At 39.4% G+C, this 14,717-nt stretch overlaps 1 protein-coding gene across 1 annotated transcript in view; it reads right to left on the bottom strand.

Annotated features, from left to right (window-relative positions):
• LOC111868026 (scm-like with four MBT domains protein 1) overlaps positions 1-14,717 on the bottom strand; it is a gene marked incomplete in the record, with an annotated part of 47,518 nt that overhangs the window by 27,518 nt on the left and 5,283 nt on the right. Inside the window, 6 exon segments of the mRNA XM_033752910.1 lie at positions 1,246-1,383; positions 1,847-2,120; positions 3,977-4,196; positions 6,999-7,126; positions 10,519-10,642; positions 11,949-12,032. Coding sequence (XP_033608801.1) covers positions 1,246-1,383; positions 1,847-2,120; positions 3,977-4,196; positions 6,999-7,126; positions 10,519-10,642; positions 11,949-12,032 — 968 coding nt within the window.

Below are 14,717 nucleotides of genomic sequence, written 5' to 3'. Positions count from 1 at the left end.
AAGAATGCAAATACTTGAAGCTGACACTTCAACTTCACAGGTCAGAAATTAAACAGATCAGATGAACTTTATGTTTCATATACATACATTTCTTTACACTCAAAAAAACACCAATGTGCTACCCTGGCCCACTTGGTCTGACAATATCTCTTATAATATATACTGTGCACTATTTGTNAGCTATGGCGCAGCGCAAGATATCTGTTAACCATATGGCCAAACTCTCAAAGTCATACATCAAATTCTTCATAACAGTTTCATGCTTTTTCTGTTGTCTGCAAAGGTTAACACTGGTTTAATCAAACGGGAAAATCAAAACGCAAACTGTAAAACAGATTTTTGCTGCTTTCATGATTATTTAAAAAAATTCAAACCTTCTTTCCAGGCAAACTGCCAAAGAGGTGTATATATATATATATATATATGGAAGTTAAACATCCACGCTTATTAGCAAAATTGATGCATTCCTGTATTTCAATTATTTTTATATTTTATATTGCCTATGAAGAACAAAGTTAATAAAAAACACAATGCGTACCAAATTAGAACACATACTACTACTTTGACAATTCACTGTCATGAGAACAAAAATGTGACTAATACAAAAATGTTCTTCATATTAAAGATACAAATATTCTTCAATCTATTGCATGGAATAAGAGTTTAATGAAATGAATGTCAGGTTTATGAAGATTTAGAACTGAATGTTGAGTGTCTAACATACTCCTTCATAGTTTCGGCAAATTAAATAAGCCATTCGATTTAAAGCAAATAACAGCATCTTTTTTCTTTCAAGATTTATGCATTATCACAACCCAGACAATATGCCAACAGGGTAATCTTTTATTCTTTAATTTTAATTTAATGGATGCCGTAGATGTACCAGTTTTAATTACCTAATCTCAGCCTACATTATACATTCCTGTGCATAAATTCTTATTACTGTCACAGGCACAGAGCTGGCTGACAAAGTGGTAATGCTTAAGACTCACATTCAAGAGCCATTTGGTTAAGATCTTGACTGGGACACAAGCTATCCTGACTGAGACTCATCAGTTTTCCTTAGTTTGACTATGGAAATTCCAGGATAGGACCTCAATTAAATCACAACCAATTCCTTCTAAATCCTTTCTAATTTTCATCCATCTGTGATCCCATCACTGCTATACAGCTGGAGATACTGCCAGTGACATAACCACAGGATATCAGGCATAATACACAAAGCAACAACTGTTTAGTACTTACACAGCTGTCTGGTTCTGCTCCTGTTTCACTGACATTTGGTAGGAACGTGGAGGCTTCAGAGGATAAGAATTGCTTTCACACCAGCCCACAGGGAAAATGTCATGTGAATCCATGTTCACTATATGATTTGGGTGGAAACTGAAATCACATACAAATTGTAAGTTTGAACATCCAGGCAGAACAGCTGGCTTCTATAATCTTATGCAATGTGGCACATCCATCTACAGTATTTCATAACAAAATGTATGGCATTATGCAATTCATAATTTCTGTGGTGATTCATAGTCACTAAAGTGTCTGCCATGTCAAAATGGTAAAAATTACTGACATTTAGGAGAAATGTGCCACCTCCTTCTTGAGCACCGATGCTACCCTTGCCAACAAGCACAATTCTTACAGTATGCACAGCCTTGAAGTTAAGAATTAGCACCAATGAAAGCACAATGAGTCCATGCAATACCAAGCTCAACCTACAAAAAAAGAGCAGAATAGCATTCTACTTCATTTTCCTCAACTTCAAACAACAGTTCATGTTCTTTTGCTTCCCAGAAGTGATTACTATGAAATGAAAAAAAAAAATTACTTTATCTGCAGATACAACCTGTCATTAGACTCAAGATGTATCCACAACAGGTGATCAATAATTCTGATGATTGATGCAGCACAGATCTGATGTTGATTCTCTGGATTCACAGCTTCCAGTTTCATTGATGGAGCAAAACCTAGCTCCTTGAATGACTCCCGCTGAGGAAAACAAGAAATTGGTGCAGCACTTGACTTGGTCGCTTCTAAATATTCTGACCAATCAAATTCCTCTTTAGTTGTAGTCCAGCCTTGAGGATGAGTCAGCTGAAGTTCATGTGAAATGGCCCAGCCTATACAGCATGTCAGCATGTCAGCATATAAGTAGATGCTATGTACAATAACATAAACAACTGTAGACACTTTGAATAAAAGCTACAATTTTTAGCCCACTTTCCTTACTTTCAAAAAAAAAGTAGGCTTATGAGATCACCTTGCTGTTTGTGTTTCAGTGTATCTGAACATGTATCCCTCTCTAACAACTTCTGAATGCCTGAATCAATCTTTATGAAACTACCATCAATAATACTCTCAAATTGTTGGGGTAATACCCTTAATATTACTTAACTGCCTGAATTGATCATCATGCAATATGGTATGTATATCATGCTACCTGAGCCCATCTCGAGAGCATACTTCATAAATTATGCTCATCTGTAAAACCAATATTGCAACGGCTAAAACTATTGAGGCCAAAACCTTAATACTGCTTGAACACCTGTACCAGACTTCATGAAACTACATATGTATACCATGCCACATTAAGACATCTCAACAGCCTATGTCACAAATCCCTTCCATCAGTAGTGTAAACATTGCAGCCTCTCAATTTCTTGAGGTAATATCCTTAATACTATTTGAATGCCCCAACTTACTGTCATCAATATTGGTATGTATACTGTTATGTACAGTATATATCTGGTATATCTCCTCCTTAGCATTGCTGCAGCCTCAATAGGCGGAAGGGTCAGGTTCCTCTCCGTCCACCAATCTGCAATTGCAGCATTGTCCTTTTCTGGGTATTCCTAATGCAGGAGACTGCACCCAAACCACACATAATGGGGAGGTTGCTTGCAGTTAGCCCTGACATATCCAAATTTTTGGCAGTTGTAACCCTGCACAAGACCAGTATGGGCTTTGTATGTCTCTACCCTGACTGCAATATGGCAAAGATTCATAAATTTGAATATCTCCTGGGACTATGATGTCTTAGGTAAAGTTATGAGGAAACATGGGATATCAACTGTGGTTATTCCATCTGCAGGTGATTCATGGATGGCAGACATTTGTTTGATGCGAATAACATCGAAGCCAACATTCACCAACCCATCTGGGATGTCCTCCGGATGAGAAATGAATGGAAGATACAGTATCACAGCCTTTACAGGCTTCTGGCATTTGGGACAGAAAGTGAAGTAAGGTCGGCTACTGCTCTTGAAGTGAGAGTGCATGGCTGAGGAAACCGCCATTTCTTTCATCATAATTCTGGTCGCATTTCTGGCGCTGTAAACATCAAAGTTGCCTTTCAGTACGCCCTTCAGTTGCCTCTGCAACTCTTATCAGGTTTAACCGAGAGGTTAGCATAGTAGGTGGCAGGCTGCCTGTCTGGCTGGATGGCACCTGCTGTTGCTGATGCTCGGTGGAGTGGTCCATGTATTTGTTCTCATTTTAATGTCATGTTATTTGACATATGCGATGTCTACCCCCTTGGATGTCATACATCTGATGACAGAGACTGCAACTGCTAGAAATATGTGCCAGTACTGGGGGGAGACAAAGCTCAACAAAGATTGCATACAAGGGTGGAGGCCATACTCACTAACACTTGAATCTAATTTAAATAGCTACAATACCAGACTCTTACATCCTTGAGGGTGCACCATGATTAGCATCAATATTATTTAAGGATATAAATATGTTACTGACTTCCTGAATTTGGCATTAAACTCTGTGCCTATAAACCATCCCTATGACTGGCATTTGGAAGACCTTGTTGAGTGCACAAGAGTCTCCTGCTGTAAGGTATGATGCATGTTCAAAGATATTTTACATAAAGTATAAGATTACCTACAGGGATCAATGTGTTAGGCACATGGAGCAGCTGTCTTGATCTTATACTGTGTCCATAATTTGTGTTATTAATACATACCAACTGGAAATATGTATGGATGCTTCACTGTACACAGCCAGAATGAATCTGTTTCATCACTTTCCATTGTGGCATAACTGTCGATCTGGATGAGGAAGTGATATGGCGAGAATACTCGAATCACACTAGCTGGACAAATTTCCACCATATTGTGTGGATGGACTGCTTCCAGTTTCATTCCAACAATAAATTTGTGAATAGGTATGTTGTAATAGTCATTCTAAGTTGGGAAAAAATAAAATTAAATAAATAAATAAATAATAACTATAACTGCAAGAAACTGCACTAAACTGAAGATAGATAATCAAGCATCTGGAATTCTCATATATCTGGCAAAAGTTTCAGAGAAAATTTACCATCTTTATAAAGTTGGCCGCACCATAACTCAAGCAGTTAGTCACTGGTTTCCCACTGCGGCGCCCTGGGTTTGATCACGGGTCTGGTAAAGTGGGATTTGTGGTGGGCAAAGGGGCACAGGGGCAGGTTTTCTCTGAGAACTTCAGTTTCCCCTGCCAATCTTCATTCCACCAAATTCTCCATCATCATAATCACCCGGGGCAGGTTACAATAGGCCAATCAGTGGCCACCGTGCCGAGTGGACCCAGTTGGAATCCACCCCGCACTAAGTGAATTAAAAAAATCTTTATAAAGTTACTTCAGAAACAAAGCTGTGATGCACATATGTTCAACCACCACACGGTAATTATCCCAGCCACCACCAGCAGTGCTGCTCATGCCAAGGACCTTCATTGCAAAAGAGGAGAAAATCATGTCAGGCTTCAAGCCAGCTAAAGATAAGCTAACCCTTCTGTTAGGTGCCAATGTTTCTGGTACCTTAAAGCTAAAACCTATGCTAATTTGCCATTTGGAAAACTATGTTAAAAATACACTTCCCAGTAAAACTGAGGTCTAATGTGAAAGCACAGGTAACTGAGGCACTTTTCAAAGAATGGTTTCACACCTGCTTTGTACCAGAGGTGAAAGGTTATTGTAAGGAGAACACCCCTTTCAAAATTTTACTCCCTGTAGACAATGCTCCTGGCCCCCTTGAATGTTAGATGATCTGCACCCTATGAATGAATGAATGAATAATGTATAAGGGGTCCCTTGTACCATGACCACAGTGGTCTATTGTGCTTCCCCTTTTGATTATCCCCTCAGCAATCCTGCCCTTTGAATGAAGCACAGGATTTTGTACGTGGGAGCGTCGAAATAGTCACTTGGTTCCATAAAGTATTGACCCAAGTGACGTATACTTAAATAAGCTAAGGCGTCACACAGGATATGTGTGGCCGTTTCATTTTCTTCTTGACACCTCTCACAAGTGGGATTATTACTTAGTCCCAGTTTGAACAGGTGCCCTTTAAGGTGACAGTGTCCTGTAAGTAGTCCTACCACCCATCGTAGCTGGTTCCTGTTTAACTTCAACAGTTCCTTCGCTCTTTTAGCAGAGGGTCCTTGTATGAGTCCCTTTGCTTGCCTGAGTCCAGTCAAGGATCCCCAGTATTTCTTGTGATTCATATTTGTCCAGTCCGATTGCCTTTCTAGCAACTCCTATAGAGATGCCACAGGCTGGTTCAGGTCCTATTAACGGATGTTCAGCTCCAGTCTTAGCTAATTGGTCTGCTGTTTCATTTCCAGCAATACCCTCATGCCCCGGCACCCATATCAGTTGTACTCTGTTATGTTTGGCCAGTTCCATGAGGATTTGGTGGTAATCCCAGACCAATTTCGAGTTGATCTGGTGTTCGTCAAGCGCTTTAAGTGCAGCTTGGCTGTCAGATAGAATGTAGATGTTCCTATTTCTGTAGTTCCTATCTAGATTCTCCATAATACATGCCTTAATGGCATATACTTCTGCCTGGAATACTGTCGTGTACTGCCCATGGCTGACGTATTGCAGCATTAGACATCAAAGAAGGAACCGGGCAAGAAGTCATAGAGAAATTCTGGAAAGTCTTTGCGATCTTAGATGGCATCAAGACTACATGAGATGCATGAAATGATGTTAAGATCCCTACACTGAAAGGGGCCTGGAACAAATTATGTCCACACATGAAAGATGATTTTGAAGGCTTAGAAAATCCTGTATATGAAATGATTGAAAATATTACAGAGATGGCAAGGCAGTTAGAGCTGGAAGAAGAGCCACAAGATGGAGCTGACATTATGAAGTCCCATCCTCAGCCTCGCAGCAGAAGTCCATCTATGTAGAAAACCTTACAGAAGCAAAGCCCTGTGCAAGTACATTTGAGTTTCCTGCTGGTGTATGAATACTAAAGTATGTTGAAAATAGTATCTCAGGGTAAAGATGACATAAGGGTCTACGTCACTAACGGACAAAAATGCCCCTTTGTTCTCACAGCAGATGGAGTACTGTGACAATTCAAAATGGATCTGAATGGGTGTGCTTACAGGATTCAGTCTAAATGTTATCACGCCTGTCTGTATAAATTTATTTTGCTTCATAGAAAATATGAGTATATGCAGATGTCTCTAATTACAGTGGAGTGGAGAACACTGCATTATGACAAACTTTGCAATTCATGCAGCTCATTCAGGTACTGAAATTGATGGACTGGACATGTAGCTCAGATAAGCAGAGGGACAGGAGAGATCAGTACAGAATTTGGGTAGGAAAATCTCCTAAAGAAATGAAAAGATAGGAGGTTACTATTAAATTGAATCTTACAGACATCATCATCAGTAATCTGTTAGGACTGCTCTTGGGCCTTCCCAGCTTCTGCTGTGGTAATGTGCATCATCTCAGTTCCAGAGACAGATGCAAAGGACTGCAAGAAGGGAATTAGAATTAAAATTTAGAGAAAAGAGTAATAAGGGACAACCAGAAACAAGATGGTTCATTTATGTATTTGAAAACATCAAGAAGAAAAAAAAGGGAAGGATTTTGGGGAGAAAAGTGATCGGAGACTTCTCACCCGTTGACCCAAACAGATCAAACCGATGCTAGGAATACAAGATGGAGAATACAAAATTAAAAAGAATCCTGATAATTCCAGACCTCAAAAAGACCTGGAGGCAATGGCACTCTACGTGCATCTTCCTTTGCCATTTCCATGACTGCCTCCCATTCCTCATTACCATGATGAGTCTTCATGTGGCTCGGCCACTGCAGCAACCATGGAGGCCCTGCAAACCACAGAGCCTGTCTCAGTAGGGAATATAATCACACTGTTAATGCCTGTACTTGAGCCTGATCACAGCCACATTAGGAAACTGTCTAAAACAGTTAAACTCGAATATCACAAATTTCTCTTTTTTTTTTTTGCTAAATTATAACCAATGTAATACCTACTGAGAATTCAGTTAGTAGTCTCATCATTTGTTATATAAGCTTCCTTACTACTAACTTCCTTTTCTTTCCCCATATTCAGTTCCAGTTCTGCATGTTAGTGAATGATACATTGAGACGATACATTTCGCAAACTCACAACTGCATGCTTGCCATGGCAGCAGTGGACATAAACCTCAGTGTGGTTTGATAACATTGGCATTTCACAGTTGTATTGTTGTTGATCTATGGCAGTCTCTTTCTGAGTGGAGCCTATTATTATCTAAGTGTAATTTGGTGTGCCACTGCGAGAATGTTGGGAGCCTGAATTAGAGCAATGAACGAACATCAAATTTCTTGTTAAACTTGGCAAGAGTGGAAGCGATATCAGAGATATGTCAGTGCAAGTTGACGGGGATAATGCTATGAAGAAAACAACAGCTTACATGTGGGTGATACGTTTTTCTGAGGGAAGGAAAAGTGCCACTGATGAAGAGAGTTCAGGGCGGCCAGCAATGAGCAGAACTGAAGACAACATTGCAAAAGTTCATCAAACTGACTATCAGGAGCATAGCAGAGCAAGTGAACATCAACAGAGAGACAGGAAAATCTTAACTGAAGAGCTTAACATGAGGAAGATGCGTACAAAAATGGTCCCAAAGTAGCCCACTGAAGAACACTGTCTGTGAGGGAGTTTTCAGCTAGTAAACAAATAACTGTGTTGGAACACCCTCCCTATTCACTGGATCTAGCCCCCTATGACTTTTTTTCTGTTCTCAAAGATAAAGGAAATATTGAAAGGCAGGCATTTTGATGACTTTGATGTCATCAGGAGTAATATGATGGCAGCTCTGAAGGCCATTTCACAAAACCAGTTCCAAAACTGTTTTGAAGGGTTGAAGAGGCACTGGCATCAGTGCATTTTCCCAAGGGGGAGTACTTTGAAGGTGACCACAGTGATATTCAACAATGAGGTATGTAGCACTTTTACTGCAATGAGTTCGCGAAATTTATTGTCAGACCATGTAATGTCATATCCCATGAATAATATGCATAAGCAGCCAATTATAAACCACTTCTATATAGTATTTGAGTTCTTAATGACATTCTAATTGGTGTTTTATAAATTCTGTTTCAATTCAAAGCACTGTTTACAATAAGAATCTTAAATTTGTTAAAGAAACTGAACCCACAACTTTGCATTTCAAGCCTAATGATGTATATATACCAGTATTTCAGTAAACAGAAATACATTCCAGAATCTCATTTTTATTTCTATGTGTACCAGAAAAACCAGATGTTTTTAAAAAAAAATTTATCTGATTTTATCTTTTAAACAGTCTAATTAAAGATAAAAGAGCAATACTTCAGTTTAAGAGATAAAGGTCTAAATATTTTCCTCAGCACTCCGCCAGCACTCCGCTCTCAGACACCCTCAATCTAAGTTCTTCCCTTAATATAAGAAACCAGGTTTCATAACCACACAAAACTACAGGAAAAGTTACAGTTTTGTATATTTTAATATTTATAGTCTTAGATGGCAGACAAGAAGACAAAAGATTCTGAACTGAATGGTAGCAAACATTCTCTGAATTTAATCTTCTCTTTGTAAGTTTTGAGGTTTTCACGGCGATGACAATGAAGAAAGTTGTCTTCTGGGTTTAGGAACTGTGTGTTCTGCTCTGAAGATGGAGGCGCTACGTTCCTCCGAAACGTCGGCCAAAACGAAGAATACACGGTGCCTAAACCCAGAAGACAACTTTCTTCATCTTAACCTGCTCTTATTTTTCCTCACAAACCAAGTTCAGATTTGTTACTGTCANTACGGATATCCGTAAAAAGGAAAATGCCACAAAAAAGCAAACAACAATATTATTTTTTTAAGTGTTAAGTGTGAATATTCGTAAAAAGTGTTGGATGTTGTTGAACAGTGACTGAAATAACTAATTCCCACTTCAGTATAATGTAAAAATGTATTAAATAGGCCATGAGATGACATAAAAATGAGGTTGAGTAAATTTAAATACAGGTAGGCCTATAGTATTATGAAGGTACAGTATTACAGTACTACTTTTAATAACATTGTCTTAACCGGGTTTTCGATTAATCGTGATTTTCATGCCCACCATTTTCCTGCATAATCAAGAGTTGACTGTAGTTTAATTTACCCTGATTTCCACATGAACAATTAGCTATTTTTATGTTATGACTTTGTCCTGCCTTCTGGCAATGGGACATGAAAATATAGATTTCTCTGTGTTTACTTCTACACCATCCTCCTTACTGATGCCAATTAGAGCTTTCATCTTTTTCTTTAAGGTATCTGTTATTATTAAGTAAGTTAACATCATCAGCATAGACGAGAAGCTGATGTGTCCCACTGAATTTCTTTGACCTTTTCTGATGGCATAATCTAAAGCTAATTAAAAAAACAGTGACAAAATATTTCCTTGTTTCAGACCATTCTGAACAGGAAACACATTGGATGTACATTTTTCATTTTCATCCGTAATCTGTCATACGACAGGTCCACAGTCTCTTCCAAAACAGTTCCTCCACTTAATGTGATCTAGAGCTTTCTCCTTAAAATAAAAATATCCTCTTCTGTCCCCAAGGTCACCCAGAATCTTCTTACGTCTTTTTCCTCGTCTTCTGGTCGCATACATGGTATCTCTGTTCTTGGAAAGAGACTATCCAGGAAAATTGATAATGTGGTAGTTTTTCCATTTGCTTTCCACATCACAGTACAACAGCCATTCAAACCGCTCTGGTCACGCCTGTTGCTATACGAACTTGAACTATCTCGAGCATCATTTGCTCTGTGCTTCAAGTCGCTGCTTCCGGCATCAATTTTTGGTTTCTGGTGTCTCTCTTCGTCTGATGCCTACCCTTTGACCTGTCCAGCAAGGGAGGCCCTGCCAGTAGCTACCCTACCGGTGGTATAGCTCTCAGGGTTCTTCGCATACTCAAACCCCCTCACCATGATAAGGTGGAGACACCAAAATACACAAACTACACAATTGTTTCAAACTGCTCTTTACAGCTGTCAACTGATTTACACACTGAAAGTGTGGTCATATCAATAACAATTTCTCATGCTGTGACATTATTACCAATACGGTAAGCATGATGCAAATATGAATATGGACACTGGAAGCCCTTTTTTGCTAACCTTATACTAGAACGCAATTCAGTATGATTGGTTGCATAGAACAGTTGATGAATAATGATTATGCCACTAACTGCCTACCTTTTTCTGCAGTCCATCCCATTGGAAAGAGTCTCTGAGAACTGTGGAAGAGCCAAAAGTCTGGCGAGGATGAATCTGGTGTGTCATAGCGTAGAAGCAGTCGTCCACCCACATTCTCTATGATCTAATGCAAGGTAGAACATTAATTTTAATCAGTGAGTGATTAATTGTAAAACAGACTTACAAAAAATGAAGTACAGACTTCACAAAATTCATTCTGCACATACTGTCACTCTTACAGCAGTTACAATAGTAACTCTGGAAACAGTAATGCTGTTTCAGTTTTATTTTTAACTGCATACATGCTCAATATTTCTAACAGCTCCAAAGAAATACTGGAATTCACCCCAAACTTTCTGCAAGATTATTTCTTATGAACAAAAATCTATAATTACAACAGACCCTGTTAAATTTCATTAACAGGCATGTTTTCGCTTATAAGCCATCTTCAGTACACTTATATGATAGTTCTTAACCACTGCCACTTGCATAATTTATATCAGGAAGAGCAGGTTCAGTAGCTTTGTCACTGAAACACAGGCTAAGGGGTAAGCAGAGCTCATGTCTTGAGTATTATGACTGAGTTAATGTCATGTGTTCAGCTCCATTTCAATAACACTGGTCTGTTTATATTTAGACCTGCTATTTTTGCCCATCACAGAGCTCATGTACTACCAAACAACATATAACCTTTACAACAAATATCATGAACATTAATTCATTAAGGATTTCTGAAACTCAGCTTGTTCAAAAGCGGCCTCCGTAGTCTAGAGGTAACGTTCCCACCTCATGACTCGCAGTACGCGGGTTCAAATACCTGGCGGAGGTCGTGGAATTTTTAAGGGCGGAAAAATTCAGGGAACAAGTCCTCCGGGAGGGACTTTAAGCTGTGTGTCCCATGTCGTAACTTTACGGCACGTAAAAGAACCTCATATCCCCAAAGGGGATCACTGAGCCAAATTTCAGGATGTTTCCCGCCCAACAATAGTCTCTATGGCCTCTGATAGATGGGGGAATCATTATAGACACCACTAAGCAAGTGGAGGCCGAACTCGCTTGCTCGGCGGGACTGATGGTACACACCATTATCGGTAGGGTATAGAGACTGGTAGAATATCATAGAGGGAAGCACAATAGATCAAACTGGTCGCGGTGCATGAGGAAACCCACCCTCTCTAAATAACTAACTAACTAATAACTAGCTTGTTCAAATGACTCAATGGCTTCAGAATGACAAGTATTTCGCCATCAGGCTCAGTTGGTAAGGGTAAATGATCAACTCACCCCCACTACAGAAAACGTCTGCTACACAATAAGATTAACAAGCAGTAGGCTCAGCATATAACACAATCGAGATACAACTGGATAGAATACTTGAACAGATGATGTTGAATTAAATAAAATCCACAAAAAATGGATGTGAAACTTACTGTCGCAACCCACAGCCGATGAGGATCCATTTTATCTTGCACTTCTACTTTCATGCCCTGCTTGATCCTGTCAGCTGGTGTGAAGCCATCCTGAAGCAACATAAATTTTCACTATGACAGTATACACATCTCAACCATACACACATCCACACAGTCACTAATATAGCAGACTCCATTTTGATGAACCAACTCCTCATTTTTAGGTCTCATCCTGATTTACCTAAACAATGATAAGACTGGCCATCAGAGATCAGGCAAACTGAATGCTGCTGTCTGCTGCAACTGATTTCTTGCTTGGTTTGTTCCTTGACTCTGATGATGGAGGTAACACTTTCCTCCAGCATGTCAGACTTTCTCTGAATTACATGTTGTTACAATCTTTGAACTCACTATCACTCAACTCCATTAAAATACAAACAACAGTTTTCCTATGATAAAATAACATATTATTATAGAGTTGTTTACTGTAAAAAAAGGTAAAGATGTCCCTGTAACAGACCACGAAGGCCCATAGGGATGAGAGACTTCAAGGGTCCCACATCTTCTAAACAATCAGCTCACAAATGGCAGTAAGCCTTATGCACCCGCCACCCTTTACCCCTCAGACAGATNGAGAAAACTCAGGCGGGCGATTCAGAACCGGAGAAGAGGGATGTTGAGCAAGGGCGTAAGCATTCTCCGCGATAACGGTCGCCCCCATGCTGCCCGACAAACCGTCACTCAACTGCAACAGTTTGGATGGAACATCATCACCCATCCACCCTATAGTCCGGACTTGGCGCCCAGTGACTACCATCTCTTTCCAAAGTTGAAAGAACATTTGTCTGGAAAGCGCTTCAACGACGATGATGAGGTGAAAGCTGAGGTTCGAAGTTTCCTGAACAGCATGGAGGTGAACTGGTATGACATGGGCATACAAAAACTGCCACTGCGCCTACAAAAATGCATCGACCGAAATGGCGATTATGTAGAGAAATGAGTACATGTTCAAGATTCAACTGATGTATCCAAAATTGACAATAAATGTTTATTTTATATTTTCAAACATCGGAGACCTTACTTTTGGAATTACCCTCGTACATATTTTGTATTTCATTTCCTTATTCATTTATAAAGGCTATTCAGAAAGTAACATCTGGTGAGCTGTTAACGAAAAAAGCAATGAAAAAACAAATGCTATTATATATAAAATATAAATACATACTTAAGCTACTTCTCAATGTAGACACTACCGGAATTGAGGCACTTGTCATATGCCTGTGTCAAAGAAGTCTGAAGTCTTTGATCTCAACCATGTTTTGACACCTTCCACTAGCTCCTCATTATTGCTGAACTGCTGTGACCCCAAGCAGATCTTCAGGTAGGTAGCAGCCACTCAGAGAGAGATCAGGGCTGTAAAGAGGGTGGTCAAACAACTCCCAGTTTAAATGATTCAGCACTGCTCAAGTACAAGCTACTGTATAAGGATGCATATTGTCATGGAGCACTACACCAGATGTCAGAATTCCACACCTTTCCTTCTGAATGGACCTATGCAATTTTTTACTGTCTTGCAAGCAATACACTTCTGACATTATTGTGGTCCCTTGTCACGTGAATTCCAACATCAGCATTCTTTTCCTGTCCAAAAAAACAGTTCTCAGCTTTCTGGCAGACATTTGTTTAAACTTTTTTGATTAGTTTGGTGTGTGTGTGTGTGCATCTACTGCTTTGATTGCTCTTTGATTTCAACATTCATAAATGTAACCCAGGTTTCATCACCTGTCACAATATGATTGAGAATTCATCATCTTCTTTGTGGCATCACTCTAAAAATGTCAAAGCCAAAGCCATTCCATGGATTTTGTGTGCACCCATGAGCATTTCTGGAACCTGTCTTGTGTAAATCTTGTGATAACCTAGCTTAACTGTGATAATCTCATAGAGAAGAGTAGGAGAAATTTGTGGAATTTCACACAAAAGTTCTGAAATTGTGAAGTGCTGTCTTTCACAAATTTCTATATCAACATTTTGAACAAGATCATCACTCACTACAGATGGCCAACAACTTCACTCTTCATCATGAACATCTGTTCACTCATCTTTGAACATTCTATACCACTGTCTTACAGTTCCTTCACTCATTGCATTTTGGCTGTAAACCACTCATAATTCACCATGGATTTCCACAGCACTCATATTTTTGATTGAAGAAAGCAGATGGCAGTGCAGATTTCGCAGCCAGAGGATTATCAAATGCAGGACACACCATAACTCACTCTGCAGAGACAGGAACCAATACTAGGTGACCAGTTATGTGATGGTTTACAAGGCAATGAGTCATGTGACACAATCTTGCATGAGTGAGCCTCCCCTGCTCCTACATTAGTTGCCTAAAGTAAAAAGAGGTTACTTTCTGAACGGCCTTTGTATATTGGACAACTGGATAACTTCTTCTGGTAATAACTCATCAGAACATGTCCTGTCAGCCTATATACGAGATACTAAGTAACGGTAGTACACATGATAACTGATGTTTTAAAATGGAATTGAATGATACTGACACAGGCACTCTGTATAATAATCCTAAAACAAATGATGCGGTCAATCAAGTGTGTGGCACTTCTGCTTTGTATCTGAGATACCAGGTTCAAAAATCAGCCTGGAAACTGGCTTCCTAACTGAGGATTTTAGTGGGATATTGTCTCAAATCAAGCCATAGCTGCTTTCTTCCACATCCTTCCATTATTTCAGTAATCATATATCATCCCAGTATTGAACATTATACAG

Source organism: Cryptotermes secundus, unplaced genomic scaffold (assembly GCF_002891405.2).
Source record: "Cryptotermes secundus unplaced genomic scaffold, Csec_1.0 scaffold635, whole genome shotgun sequence".
NCBI lineage: Eukaryota > Metazoa > Arthropoda > Insecta > Blattodea > Kalotermitidae > Cryptotermes > Cryptotermes secundus.
This window is presented reverse-complemented; position numbering and strand designations above follow the sequence as displayed.